The sequence below is a fragment of the Lagenorhynchus albirostris genome, chromosome X, assembly GCF_949774975.1.
Source record: "Lagenorhynchus albirostris chromosome X, mLagAlb1.1, whole genome shotgun sequence".
Taxonomy (NCBI): domain Eukaryota; kingdom Metazoa; phylum Chordata; class Mammalia; order Artiodactyla; family Delphinidae; genus Lagenorhynchus; species Lagenorhynchus albirostris.
Window position 1 is genome coordinate 66,641,810 of NC_083116.1, and position 16,241 is coordinate 66,658,050.

General features: G+C 37.1%; 1 protein-coding gene across 1 annotated transcript in view; it reads left to right on the forward strand.

The window, feature by feature from the left end:
• The window catches only part of ATRX (ATRX chromatin remodeler), a 256,836-nt gene that overhangs the window by 52,067 nt on the left and 188,528 nt on the right, over positions 1–16,241 (forward strand). Inside the window, exon 4 of the mRNA XM_060137872.1 lies at positions 643–755. Coding sequence (XP_059993855.1) covers positions 643–755 — 113 coding nt within the window. The remainder of the gene's footprint in view (positions 1–642; positions 756–16,241) is intronic.

Consider the following 16,241-nt stretch of genomic DNA (forward strand, 5'->3'; position numbering starts at 1 on the left):
TTCCAGAGACTAAGTGCTCAGGAAATATATTTGATACATTACTGGATTATTATTTTAAATGATGTAAAGCAAAATCTCATACTACCAGCATTTTCCTTGAATAGTACTTCTTAATTTTTAAATTTATTTTATTTAAGTATAGTTATTTTACAGTGTTGTGTTAATTTCTGTTGTATAGCAAAGTGATTCAGTTATACATATATGTATATAGATGCATTCTTTTTCGTATTCTTTTCTATTATGGTTTATCACAGTCCTTGAATTATACTTTTTTTAAAAAAATTAATTTTGTATTGGAGCATCGTTGATTAACAATGTGTTAGTTTCAGGTGTACAGCAAAGTGATTCAGGTATACATATATGCATATATATACATTCTTTTTCATATTCTTTTCCATTATGGTTTATCACAGTCCTTGAATTATACTTTGATTGTAGATAAGTGTACAGGTAGATTTTGTTACTCATGTTTTCATATCCTCAGTGAAATAAAGAAAATTCATTTTCTTTAATTCTTATTTTAAGTATGCATTCTTTCAGACCACTTACAGTGTAGATATATTTTCAGTTTGTTAAACTTTATATTTAATTTAATATATGACCTGGTAAGTTAGGATATTCTTAAAATTTTTATTTTGACAGTGAAAGCAAGTTGAATACATTGGTGCAGAAGCTTCATGACTTTCTGGCACACTCATCAGAAGAATCTGAAGAAACAAGTTCTCCTCCAAGACTTGTGATGAACCAAAGCACAGGTAAATTGAAAAAGGATGTGTAACATCTTCTAGTCTATTTTCCATTTATTTTTGAGCAGGTGCAGTTATTAAAGTCTTTAATAGCCCCTGTGTATCTAGTAGTTAGATAATATCTGATACTTGAGATTTTAATTCAGATAAGTAAAAAGTATAAGGTTTTATGGTTATAGGTGCTTAGAGAAGCATATACTTAGGGTTTTGTGTGTAATAGAAATGCTTTATAGAGGTGGGTGATGAGGTTATCTGTTTAAAATAGATAGTATTAGAAGTTGTAGGAATAGTACAGAAATATATTATCCTAGAAGTTATGCATGTATTACGAGTTACATTTTTATATTGTTTGATAACTTCTTTGAGTAGATTTGGTACATAAATTTGTTTTTAATAAAAAACAACATCTCCTCTCTACCTCCATTTTTCCTTTTTAAAAGTATCTTGTATCATATATGATGATTACCATCATTTGTTTTGAGGTTTTGAAGGGTAGCCACATATATAAGAGGTGAATACACACACACACACACACGCACACACGCACACACACGTACTTGCACACAAACACAATATGTACAAAAAGGGTGAAGAGTGGTAGATCACAGTGAAAAGTTCAGCCATATGTGTAATTAGAGTACCAGAAGGAGAAAAGAGAGAATGGGTCAGAAGCTGAATTTGATGAGATATTCACTGAGCATTTTCTTTTTTTTTGTTTAAAGATTTATTTATTTATTTATTTTATTTATTTTTGGCTGTGTCGGGACTTAGTTGTGGTGTGCCGTCTCTTTCATTGTGGTGCTCAGGCTTCTTTCTAGCTGTGGCGTGAGGATTTTCTCTTCTCTAGTGTGGCACGCAGACTCCAGGGCTCTGTAGTTTGCAGCATGCAGGCTCTCTTGTTGAGGTGCGCAGGCTCTCTTGTTGAGGTGCGCAAGCTCAGTAGTTGTGGCGCACAGGCTTAGTTGCCCCATGGCATGTGGGATCTTAGCTCCCTGACCAGGGATCGAACCTGCATCCCCTGCATTGTAAGGCGGGTTCTTTACCACCGGACCACCAGAGAAGTCCCTTGCTGAGCATTTTATAAAAGTGAAGAAAGACATCAAGCTGTAGATTCATGAAACACTATGAACCCCACGCAGGATAAATAGAAAACTACAACTATGAATATCATAATTAAACTCCTAAAGAACGAAAACAAAGAGAACAATCTTAGGAGCAGCCAGAGGAAAAATGTCTTTGCTTTTTGAATGTTGAATGTTCTGAACAACAGTAACACTGATAGCTCATTTGACGACAGGAATTTTAGAAGCTGGATGATGAAGAAATGATTTATTTAAAGTGAGAAATGAAAATAATTGCCAGAGTCAAAGTTTTCTCAGTGAAAACATCTTTGAAAAGTGAAGGTGGAGTAAAGATAAAAAGTGAGAACTTGATGTCAGCACACCGACACTAGAGGAAATAGTAAAGGGTTTTCTTAAATGAGAAGGAAAATAATTCGAAATGGTGACACCAAAATACAGGAAGTTACAAATAACAATGGGAGGGATAAATAGGTGAATAAAATGAAATATGTACTTTTATCTAATCCACAGTCCGTAGTCTTAATTCATAAATTGCCCCAACAGTGTTTTCATAGGTAACTTCTCGCCCCGCAAGTCCAGGATCCAGTTGAAGATGCCACATTGTAAATAGTTATTTGGTCTTTAGCCTTTTCATATCTGAAACAAGCTGGAACCATAACATTTATCAAATGTACAGATATATTATTTTGGTGGTTGTCCCTCAATGTGGATTTGTCTGATTAGTTATAATTAGATTGGGATTTTTAATTTTTGGCAGGATTGCCATGTAAGTGGCATTATGTTCTTGTCCATACATCATATCACAAGGTACGTGATGTAATCTCCCCGTTTATTGGTGATGTTAACTTAGGTTACTTGGTTATGGTTGTTTTTCTAGGTTAAGCCACTGTAAAGGTATGATTTATTCCTTTGTAACTAATTTGTTGAAGATTACTTTGAAATTAACTTAGGTTTTTTTTTTTTTTTTTTTTTTTTTTTTTTTTTTTTTTTTTTTTTTTTTTTTGCGGCACGCAGGCCTCTCACTGCTGTGGCCTCTCCCGTTGCGGAGCACAGGCTCCGGATGCGCAGGCTCAGCGGCCATGGCTCACAGGCCCAGCCACTCCGCGGCATGTGGGATCCTCCCAGACCGGGGCACAAACCCGTGTCCCCTGCATCGGCAGGCAGACCCTCAACCACTGCGCCACCAGGGAAGCCCCCTTAGGTATTCTTTTCATCATCAGAAGTGAGCTTTTATGGTTTCTTACTGCAAATTACCACAAACTTGGCATCTTAAAACAACCCGGATTATTTATTTATTTATGGCTGCATTGGGTCTTCGTTGCTCCACGTGGGCTTTCTCCAGTTGTGGCAAGCGGGGTCTACTCTTCGTTGTGGTGTGCAGGCTTCTCATTGCAGTGGCTTCCCTTGTTGCGGAGCACAGACTCTAGGACTCTAGGTGTGCGGACTTCACTAGTTGTGGCATGTGGGCTCAGTTGTTGTGGCTTGCAGACTCTAGAGCGCAGGTTGAGTAGTTGTGGCACATGGGCTTAGTTGCTCTGCAGCATGTGGGGTCTTCCTGGAACAGGGATCAAACCTGCATCCTCCACATTGGCAGGTGGATTCTTAACCACTGCACCACCAGGGAAGTCCCAACCCAAATTTATTATCTCATAGTTCTGTAGGTTTGGAGTCTAGGTGGATTTTGATGAGCTCTGCTAAGGGAATCACAAGGTCTAAGTCAAAGTGACAGTAAGACTATGTTCCTTTCTGGAGACTCTGTGGAAAAATCCATTTCCATGCTCATTCAGGTTGTTGGCAGAATTCAGTTCATTGTGGTTGTAGGCCTGAGGTCCCCATTTCTTGCTGACTATTGGCCAGGATCCTCTCAGCTCCTTAATTTCCTCTCACATGGCCCCCGCCATCTACAAAGACATCAAAAACATGTGTCTTCCTCATGCTTTGAATTTCTCTGACTTATCCTTTTGCTTCTCTGCACCTTCTGCACGAGCTGGAGTCATTTTTCTACTTTAAAGGTCTCATGTGATTAGACTAGACCCCCTCATTCTCACCACTTCCCAGTGAGCTCCCATTTTTAAGGTCAACTGTGCCATTTTACATAGCAAAACCATGGGAGTGTTATTTCCTCACGTTCACAGGTTCTGAAGATTCGGGATCATGAAATCTTGGGGACCATTCCTAGAAATTCTGCCTACACCACATCCATTCACGATTCTTGTGGCTCAATGATATGTTACTATGATGGGTTCAAAATCATGATGTTCTGATCTATCATTCCTCCTATGTTTTAGTTGGCATATTACTATAAGGGAGAAGTTTACATTTCTATGCTCTGTATTCATTTGTTTATATTAGTATATACTAATTTTTTTCTTTTTCCATGAACATTTTCTTACTGTCATTATTTTAATATCCAAATTGTACCAGTATTGGCTAGTGGGAACCCCTTTTGTATGGCTCCTGCAGACCTTTTCACAAGTCTTCATCAACCTTGAGCACTTTCTTACTTTCTGCTCTCACAAGATGTTCATTATTTACTTTGCACTGTCCCTTCCCCAGCCATGGAATCAGTTATTTCTCCAAGGAGTTCTGATTCCTTTTAGAGGGATATGGTATTTAGAAAGCAATATCTGGGTGTATGATGTGCTCATTGCCGCCAGGATGTCTGCTTCCAGGCCCTTTAGCAGAGAAAGCCAGTATATGTGTTATGTTTTCATGCACTGATATTGATACTTTTAATTTTACTTTGGACTACAGACATCATTCTAGTCTTCCTCTTTTTGTATTTTAACTTCTTACTGCAACAGAAAGATGGCTCCCATTATCCTCAGTTTATGTACTCAGTTGATCAGTCTTCATTGTATCCACGTGGTTTCAAATTTGCAAACCAAATCATCACAATAAAGAAACCTAACTAGTGTTAAATATTTGTTTAAAGTTCCTTTTGTCTTTAGAATGAAATCATAGTGTCACAGTTCTATATTCAGTAGTTAGTTGGGGAGTTCTGCTTCTGGTAGTGGCAGAGTAGCTCTTTATGGATAAACAGATATCTCTCACAGATACCAATTATTAATTCTGGCCAAAATACTGAACACAATGATGTGAGGAAACTGAACAGTGACACAAAGCAGACACAAATTGGAGTAGGGTCAACCCATGGAAGAAAGAAGTATTAATGGCTGAATTCCCAATTGTTAAGCCTTTTTTCCTTAGGAAAGGTGCCAGTTAGCTCCATCAGTGGAATTTAAGACTTGGATAGCTCTGTCCTTCTGGATATGCTGTTTGAGCTTGCAACCCCACTACTTCTGATAGCCTTCTTGCGACTAAGGTTGAACCAGCATAAAACTCAGCATTTGGTCCAAGGTGGTGGTGTAGGAAGACGCTGATCTCACCCCTCCCCACAGACACACCGAATTTACAGCTACGTAAAGAGTGATGCCTCTTGCAGAAGAACTGAGGTCTGATTAAACAGCTTCTCCACAACAAATGATACAAGGACCACATAGAGATTGGTAGGAGACACAGAGAGAGAGTATTGATGGGAGCCCCACTTCAGTGTGGTGTACTGCCGTGGCGAGGGATATCACTAAGGGGCCTGTGTACAGACCTGCCTCCCCTGGGGCACAGAGAAAAAACAGTGGTTTAAAGGAGATCTAGACTGTACATGAAGGAAATCCACTTACTAACCCTAGAGTGTCTGCTAAATGGGCAGGGAACTGCTGGAACTATCTCCAATGTTGAAGGTGCTAGAGAGCACCATTTTTTGTGTTCCTCCTTTACCTTGATAGCACAAGTGGGAACATAGTCCACGTTCTCTAGCTGGCCTTCCAAGGCCACCTCAGCATACCTCTGGCCCACACAAGCTATAGGCGTCCTACCAAGGCAGCCTGAGTATACAGTGCCCCAGGACCCCCTGGCTCATGACTTATTAGGCTCCAGCCGGCTTGCCAAAGCTGCCTGGCACACACAGACTACACAGGGGATGCTCTTAACTGAGGTTATGCCTTCAAGACCGGGAGAGGTACCTGTTTTGCCTGATGTATAGAAAGAAACACAAAGTCAAACAAAATGGGGACAGAGGAATATGTTCCAAGTGAAAGAACAAGGTAAAACTGCAGAAAAAAATCTTAATGAAATGGAGATAAGTAATTTACCTGATAAAGAATTCAAAGAAATGGTCATAAAGATGCTTACCAAACTAGGTAGAAGAATGGAGGAACACAGTGAGAACTTCAACAAAGAGAAAATATAAAAAAGAAACAGTCAGAACTGAAGAACACAATATTGGAAAATACAGTAGAGGAAATTATAGTTGATACAGTAGAACACATCAGTGATTTGGAAGACAGAATAGTGGAAACCACCCAATCAGAACAGAAAAAAAGAAGAATTTTAGAAAGTGAGAGTTTAAGGGATCTCTGGGGGGCTTCCCTGGTGGCGCAGTGGTTGAGAGTCTGCCTGCCGATGCAGGGGACGTGGGTTTGTGCCCCGGTCTGGGAGGATCCCACATGCCGTGGAGTGGCTGGGCCCGTGAGCCATGGCCACTGAGCCTGTGCGTCCAGAGCCTGTGTTCCGCAACGGGAGAGGCCACAACAGTGAGAGGCCCGCATACTGAAAAAAAAAAAAAAAAAAAAAAAGGGGATCTCTGGGACATCAGGAGTACTAACATTCTCATAGTAGGGGTAGGGGTCTCAGATGGAGAAGAGAGAGAGAAAGGGACAAAAAATTTACTTAAAGAAATAATGTCTGAAAACTTCCCTAGTCTGGGAGAGGAAACAGACATCTAGGTACAAGAATCACAGAGTTCCAAACAAGATGAACCCAAGGAGATCCACACCAAACATGTAAGTAAAATGGCAAAAGATAAAGTGAGAATTTTATGGGCAGCAGGAGAAAAACAACTAATCATATACAAGGAAAATCCCATAAAATTATTAGCTGATTTTTCAGCAGAAACTCTGCAAGCCAGAAGGGGGGGGTGGCATGATATATTTAAAGTACTGAAAGTAAAAAAACTTCCAACCAAGAATACTCTACCTGGCAAGGTTATCATTCAGAATTGAAGGAGAGATGGAGTTTCCCAGACAAGCAAAACCTAAAGGAGTTCAGCACCACTAAAATGGCCTTACAAGAAATGTTAAAACGTATTCTTAGGTGGAAAAGAAAAGGCAATAGTTAGAAATAAGAAAATATATGAAAGAAAAAAATCTCACTGGTAAAGGTAAATATATAGTAAATCAGCCACTTACAAAGCTAGTAGGAAGGTTAAAAGACAAAAAGTAGTAAAATCAACTATAACTACAATAAGTAGCTAAGGGATACACAAAGTATAAAGTTGTAAAATATCATGTCAGAAACAAAATGTTGGGGGGGGTAGTAAAAATGTAGTACTTTCAGAATATATTTGAACTTAAGCAACTGTCAGCCTAAATTAAATCAGTGTGTGTGTGTGTACGTGTGCGCACGTATCAACCTGATGGTAGCTGCAAACCCAAAACCTGCAATAGATAAACAAAAAATAAAGGAGCCCAAACATAAAGAAAATCATCAAACTACAAGGGAAGAGACTTCCTTGGTGGTCCAGTGTTTAAGAATCTGCCTTCCAACGCAGGGGACGTGGGTTTGATCCCTGGTCAGGGAACTAAGATGCCACATGCCACGGGGCAGCTAAGTCTGCGTGCTGCAACTACTGAGCCTGTGTGCCGCAACTAGAGAGCCCACACGCCACAACTAGAGAGAAGCCCGTGCGCCGCAGCTAAGACCCAAGGCAGCCAAAAAATAAATTAATAAAATATTTTAAAAAAAACTACAAGGGAAGAAACCAAGAGAAGAAAGGAATAGAGAATAACTATAAAAACAAGCAGAAAATAATTAACAAAATGGCAATAGGTAAATCCTTATCAATAACCAGTTTAAATATAAATTGACTAAATGCTCCAATCAAAATAGAGATGGCTGAATGGATTAAAAAGCAAGACCCATTTATATGCTGCCTACAAGAGACTCACTTCAGATCTAAAGACAAACAGAGTTGATACTGAAGGGATTGAAAAAGGTATTCAATGCAAAAGGAAACGAAAAGAAAGCAGGGGTACTAAACAAAATGCTACAAAACCAATGCATCAACGAAGAAATCAAAGAGGAAATTAAAAAATACCTTGAGACACATGAAAATGGAAACACAACTTTCCAGAATCTATGGGATGCAGCAAAAGCAGTTCCAAGAGGGAAGATTATAGTGATACAGGCCAACTTCAAGAAAAAAGAAAAATCTCAAATTAAAAAAAATGTAGCTTTACATTTAAAGGGACTAGAAAAAGAAGACCAGAACAAGTCCTGACTTAGTAAAAGGAAAGAAATAATAAAGGTCAGATTGGAAATAATGCAACTGATAGCTCGTCTTCTTCCTCTTAACAGGGTCTTTTGCAGAGTGAAAGTTTTAAATTTTGAGGAAGTCTAATTTATAGATTTCCTTTTGAGGATCATGCTTTTCTTACATATAAAGGAGCTAGAAAAAGAAGAGCAAACAAAACCCAAAGTTAGTAGAAGGAAATAAACCATAAAGATCAGGGCAGAAATAAATGAAATAGAGACTAAAAAATAATAGAAAAGATCAATGAAACTACGAACTAGTTTTCTTTTTGAAAATGTAAACAAAATTGAAAAATCTTAAGTCAGACTCATCGTGAAAAAAAGAGAGTCCAAATAAATAAAATGAGAAAGGAAAGAGGAAAAGTAACAACTTATACCACATCAATGCAATGAATCCTAAGAGACTATTGTGCCAACAAATTGGACAACATCGAAGAAGTGGATAAATTCCTAGAAACTTACAATTTTCAAGACTGAATCATGGAGAAATACAAAATCTAAACAGACTGATTACTAATGAAATTTAGTTAGTGATCAAAAAACTTCCAACAAACAAAAGTTGAAGAGCAGTTGGCTTCATAGGTGAATTCTATCAAACATTTAAAGAAAAATTAATAGTTATCAATATTGTAATAACTTAGTATGGTGACAGATGATAACTAGACTTGTAGGGGTGGTCATTTTATAACATATAAAATATTGAATCACTATGTTGTGCACCTAAAACTAATATATTAAGTTAATTATTTTTCAATTAAAAGAGTTGAATGGAAACCTGCATTCTTGATGAGGCATAAAGGAATTTAGGGAGACCACAGTAGGTTTAGTAAAATGAGAGGGGAGATCCCACCTAGAAGAGAGCTACAGTTTGGGAGCTCTGGAACCTGCAAAAACTCTTGCCATATCTGGTTGATTCACAAGTGCAGCCCAGATTCTAGGTAGCCCAGTTAGGGCTAAAAGAACAGAATAAAGCTTTCAGCTGCTTACACTAGAGGGTATATATTTTGGGGTTTGATTTCAGGTAAGTTGACTATCCGCTATTAACAAAAATAACAACTGTAACAGCATGCAGTGTTTTCACTGTATCTTTAAAAATGTCCAGTACCCAATCTGAAATAAAAAGAGGAAATTGTGACTCATGTTCAAAAGGAAAGGCAAGCAGTAGAGACAATCCACATATGTCTCAAATGTTGAAATTAGCAAGCAAGAATATCAAAGCAGCTATTGCAACTATGCTTTAGTATAATAAAGCAAATACATTTATGTTGAATGGACAGGTAAGAAATCTCAGTACAAACATAGAAAATGTAAAAAAGAACCAATTTGAAATTCTAGAACTGAAAAATAAATTTCTGAATAACAAATCATTGTTTGTACTTAACAGGAGATTAGAGATAGCTGTAGTAGTGTCAGTAAATTTGATGATAGTCTAATAGAAATTATCCAAAATGAGAATAGAAAACATTGAAAAATAAAAAGTGTGCAGAACACTTGCTCTTCAGATCCTTTCCCCAATAAATCTGTGTAGTTATCCACCAAATACATGTAAAGAATAGGAAGGTTTAATGATAGAGAAAAAAATGTTGATAGAAACTCTCAGTTGGCCCAGTGTTTTGTAGTTAGCCGTATACTAATCTTGCATATACTTTGATACATTTTTACCTTCTTACTTCATTTTTGTGGTGCTATTTTAAATTCCCTGGTTTTTAAATTTCAGATTCCAATTGTTCATTGCAGGAATTCACTTATGTTTTTTATGTCGACCTTGTATCCTGTGAACTTGCTCTAGGTAGCTTCTTTTTCATCTTTTAGATTTATTGGAATTTTCTACCTAATCTGGTTGTCTGCAAATAGGGTCACGTTTATTTCTTCCGTTCCATCTCTTTGCCTTTTAATTCCTTTTCTTGCCTCATTATGCTGGGTAGGACTTTCTGTATTTTCCATTATTATGTTGAAGAAGAATGATGATAGCAGACATCTTGGTGTTTCTGATGTTAGTAGGAAAGCATTCAGCTCTTTCACCATTAAGTATGATGGTTACTGTATAAGATTTTTGTAAATATTCTGTCAAGTTGAGGAAGTTCCCCTCCCCTAGTTTTCTGAGTTTTTTCCCTAAAGTGGTATTTTTATTGAGATGGATGTAGATTCATATGCAGTTGTAACACACACACAGCTCTTACACACTTTTCCCAGTTTCTCACAATAGCAACATTCTAGAGAAGTATAACATATTGTCAGTTAACCACGTTATTGATATCTACCAATCTGATTTAGATTTCCTCAGTTTTACGTGTACTTTTGTGTTTTTGTTAAGTTCTATACAGTTTGATTACCTTGAGTTGATTCATGTATCCACCACCACAGTCAACATGCAGATTCCTTATCTTGCCCTTTTATAATCATGCTCAGCTCCCTACCCCTACTCCTACCTGTGCCTAACACCTGGAAATCACTAATTTGTCCTCCATTTCTAAATTGTTTTTCATTTTAAACATGTTCTATAAATGGAATCCTATAGTATGTGACATTTGGGGATTGGGTTTTTTCACTTAGCATAATTCCCTTGGGATTCAGCCAGGTTGTTGCATGTGTCAATAGTTCTCTCCTTTTTATTGCAATGTGTAGTTTTCTATGGTATGGATGTACCACAGTTTAACCATTTACCCATTAAGGGACATCTGGGATGATCCCAGATTTGGGCTGTTACAAATAAAGCTGCTGGTAAACATTAGTGTACAGGTTTTTGTGTCAACATAAGTTTTCATTTCTCTGGGATAAATACCCAGGAGTGCAGTTGGTGTGTCATAGGATGGTTGCATGTTTTTTTTTTTTAAGGACACTCCTAAATTGTTTTCCAGAGTGGCTATACCATTTTATATTCTCACAGCAATGTATGAAGGATCAATTTCTCTGCATCCTCTCCAGCATTTGGTTTTACCACTATTTTAAAAAAAATTTAGACATTCTGATAGATACCTAATGATATCTCAGTGTGGTTTTAATTTGCATTTCCCTAATGACTACTAAAACTTTTAACACCATTATTGAGATATAATTTACTTACAATACAATTCACCAGTTTAAAGTGTACAATTCAGTAGTTTTTAGTATGTTCACAAATACATGCAGCCGTCACCACAGTAAATTTTATAATGTTATTATCACTTGAAAATGAAACTCTGTACTCTTTAGATATCACCCCCTACCCCCAGCCTTAAGCAACCACTAATCTACTTCCTTGTCTTTATAGATTTCCCTATTTCAGACTTTCTTATGAATGGCATTCTATTACATGTGGTTCTTTGTGACTGGCTTCTTTCACTTAGTATAATGTGTTTAAGGTGTATTTATGTTGTAGTGCATATTAGTACTTCATTTCTTTTTATGACCAAATAACATTCCTTTATATGGATATACCACATTTGTTTGTTGATGGACAATAACATCTTGTTTCTACCTTTTGGCTATTATGAATAATGCTACTATAACATTTGTGAACAAGTTTGTGTGTGGCCATATATTTTCATTTCTCTTAGGAGTGGAATTGCTGAGTTATATGGTAACTCTGTTAAATCCTTTGAGGAAATATCAAACTGTTTCCCAAAGTGGCTACACCATTGCACATTCCCCCCAGCAGTGTATGAGGATTCTGATTTCTCTGCATCCTTGCCAACAGTAGTTGTTATCTGACTTTTTAATTTTAGCCATCGTAGTACATGTGAAGTCGTGTCTTATTATGGTTTTGGTTTTCATTTTGCCTAATGGTTAATGATGTTGAGCATCTCTTCATGTGCTTATTGGTAGTTTGTATATATTCCTTAGAGAATTATCTATTTAGATCCTTTGCTCATTTTTAATTGGGTGTTTGTCTTTTTATCATTGATTTATAAGAATTCTTTATATATTCTAGACTTTTATTATGATAAAACTACACAATATAAAATTCACTATTTTAACCAATTTTAAGTATACAGTTCTATGGCATTAAGTACATTCACACTGTTGTGTAACCATCACTACCATCCATCTCCAGAACTTTTTCGTCTTCTCTACCTGAAACTCTGTACCCATTAAAATCACTAACTTCCCAATCCCCTTTACCCCCAGTCCCTGGCAACCACTATTCTACGTTCTTTCTCTATGAATATGACTACTTTAGGAACCTCATATAAGTGGGGTCATACGGTATTTGTCCTTTTGTGTCTGGCTTATTTTACTTGGCATAATGTCTTCAAGGTTAATCAGTGTTGTAGCATGTATCAAAATTTTCTTCCCTTTTAAGGCTGAATAGCATTCTGTTGTGTATATGTATGTATTTCTTTAATTTTCTTGATGATGTCCTTTGAAGCACAAATGTTTTTAGTTTTGATAAAGTCCAGCGTATCTATTTTTATTCTTGTTGCTCATACTTATGGTGTCATGTCTAAGGATCTATTTCTAAATCTGGGGTCACAAAGATTTACCCCAATATTTTCTTGAAAGAGTTTTATAGTTTAGGCTCTTATGTTTAGGTTTTTAATGATGCATTTAGAGTTAATTTTTGTATGTGGTGTAAGGCAGGTCTCCAACTTAACTTTTTGCGTGTGGATACACAGTTGTGCCATACTATTTGTTGAAAAGATTATTCTCTCCCTTCTGAATGGTCTTGGCATGCTGTTGGAAATCAGTTGACCATAGATATATGGGTTTATTTCTGAACTTTCATTTCTTTTTGACTGATTTTTATATCTGTTCTTTTGCCTGTAGTACACTGTACTGATTATAGTTGTTTTACACTAAGTTTTAGAATCTTGAAGTGCGAGTCTTCCTATTTTGTTTTTCCTTTTGAAGGTTGTTTTGACTATTCTGGGTCCATTTTAATTCTACATGAATTTTAGAATGAGCTTGTCAATTTCTACAAAGAAGTCGAGTGAGATTCTGACAGGGATTGCCTTTTTTTAAAAATTGTAGATCAATTTGTGGAGTATTGCCATCTTAATGTTGTCTTCTATTTCATGACCATGCAGTGTTTTACCACTGATTTAAGTCTTTAATTTCTTTCAATGATGTTTTGTAGTTTTCAGAGTATAAGTTTTTAACTTCTCTTGTTAAATTTATTCCTAAGCATTTTATTCTTTTTGATGGTATTATAAATGGATTGTTTTATTTTCAGATCATTCTTTGCAAGTGTACAGAAATACAGTTGACTTCTGTATATTGTTCTCACATCCTTCAACCTTTCTGAACTCATTTACTAGTTGTAATATTTTAATGGATTTCTTGAGACTTTCTCTATTCAAGATAATGTCTCCAAAGACAGTTTTACTTCTTCCTTTTCAGTCTGGCTGCCTTTTATTTCTTTTCTCTTGCTTACTTGCTCTGGCTAGAATCTCCATTACAATGTTAAATGGAAGTGGCAGGAGAGGATTTCCTTCTCGTATTCTGATCTTAGAGCAAAAGCATTCAGTCTTTTACCATTAAGTATGATGTTACCTGTGGGTATTTTGTAGCTTGCTGTGGAAGTTTCCTTTATTAAGAGTTTAAAAAAATAAATTATATTCTTTAGAGCAGTTTTAGGTACACAGAAAAATTGAGTGGAATGTACAGAAATTTCCTATTATGTGTCCACACACATGCACAGCCTCCCCCACAACCACAGTTGTACATCTGTTACAGTTGATGAACCTACAGTGAGTGACAAGTCATTATCATCTAAAACCCATAGCTTGCATTGGATTTCACTCTTGATGTTGTACATTCTAGGGATTTTGACAAATGTGTAATGACATCTATCTATCATTATAGTATCATACAGGTTAGTTTCACTGTGAAACTGTACACCTCAGATTGGGACTTGAACTCAGTCCCACCTCAGATGGGACTAAAACCCAGTTGTGCCTCAGATGGGACTTGAACGTGCAACCTCTGGCTTAGGAGGGGACTCAAACCCTCCCAAGCTGAAACCGCACACCTGGTCTCAGGACTCAGTGAAGGTCAGATTTTTATGTCTCAGCACAGAAGGAATTCAGCGAGAGGCAAAGTGACAGGCAAGAAGTAGATTTATTAATGTAAGATGCATGTGAAGTATACAAGCAGGCAGGCAAGAGGGCTGTGCCCTGAGAACTAAGTTGGCTACATTTTTACAATCAAAGGAAAAGTGAGAAAGGAGAGAAGACCACCTTCTTCCTCTTCCTTTGTAAAGATGTTGCAGGAAAATGGGGTGCAAGAGGATGGTCATGTTCCAGGTCTCGGGTGAGTTCCTGGGATGTGCTGCCAAGTGAAGGTCCCTGGCTTCGTGCAGGAAAGAATTCAAGAGCGAGCCATAGTGAAGTGAAAGTAGGTTTATTGAGCGAGATACACGTTCCGTAGGCAGAATGCGGTTCATCTCAGAAGGTGAGAGAGCAGCCCTGGGAGCTACACAATCCATAAGGTGTGGGCCACCTCAGAAGTAGAGAGGCCCTGGGGTGTGGGGGGTGTTTATTTTTTATGGGTTTGGTAATTTCATAGGCTAATGAGTAAGCGGTTTATTCCAACTATTTTGGGGAAGGGGCGGGGATTTCCAGGAATTGAGTCACTGCCTACTTTTTGGCCTTTTATGATTAGCCTAGGAACTGTCATGGTGCCTTGTGGGTGTGTCATTTAGCATGCTAATGTATTACAGTGAGTGTATAACAAGGCTCAAGGTCTACTGGAAGTCGAATCTTCCACCATTTTGGGCCTACTTGGTTCTAACCAGTTTTTGTCGTATCCTCAATGGCTCTCATTCTTTTAATGGTTGTGCCCTGCCACCCTCCCTCCTGTCTCAAGTGCACTAAAAATCCTCTGTTCCATCTATCCATCCTTCCCCCTGTCCCCGCCCCCAAATCCATGGCAACCATTGATCTTTTTCTGTCTCCGTAGTTTTGTCTTTTCCAGAACGTCATATAGTTGGAATCGTACAGTATGTAATCTTTTCAGATTGGCTTTTTTCACATAGTAATATACAATACATTTAAACTTCCTTCATGTCTTCTCATGGCTTGGTAGCTCATTTCTTTTTAGAGCTGAATATTATTCCATTGATTGGATGTAACACAGTTTATCCAATTCACCTTTTGAAGGGTATCTTGGTTGCTTCCAAATTTTGACAATTATGGGAAAAAAGCTACTTACGAAGGTGTTTTCTTTTTTTTTTAAGGTTTTCAAAATAACATTTATTTCTTAAAAGTTAACATGTGCGTAATAGGAAACCAAAGAACACAAGAAGCAAAAAAAGTCATCCTCCATCACAAGCAGTTTACCATTTGATGTGTCCTTCTAGGTCTCGTTTGTGTATTTAAACACAACTAAGCATCCATTTTTATGTAATTAAGATCATACAGTTATGTATCATGCTTTTTCACACATCATGAATATTTACCATTTCAAAGTCCCAAAGTTATGAGTATTTTGATAACCAAAAATATACCAACTCAATCTGGAAGGAAAAAAAATGTAATCCTTTTTTGGTGACAAAAACTTCAGAAAAGACAAAAATGGCAACAGGCCTCTAGATAAAGATATTGGCAGAGTTATGATTAAAATACTACATTCCCTTAACATTCAATTAAAAATGAGACATAAAGCAACAGCGTACCCAAAGTATAATGCTTTTAAGAGGATTCATTATCTGATCTAAACTATTAAAGTATTAGCAAGGAGGTATGTTTCCACTGAATTACTTAACAATGTATTCCTATAGTACAGCTAAGAGATGCACACACATCAATGGTTATCATCAAAATATAAAAAGGAACACATCCACATACTTCCCTCCCTTTTATACTCCCTTCTGCCCCTCTGCTGCCAACCTAATGAACAAGTCCTGGTGTACATTTCACAGATGGTTTAACAATTCCATGTCCAAGATGCTACTTTTTTACCAATTATAACAAAGATACTTACAAATTGGTTAATTCACTAGCTCTACTTTTTATCATACATTGTCACCTCAGGACTCCTAAAAAGCCTAGATGTTGCAAAATAATGAATGAACCTTGTCCATAGTAAGCATTGGTACTTTACAAAAATGCACATTTAGACCTAT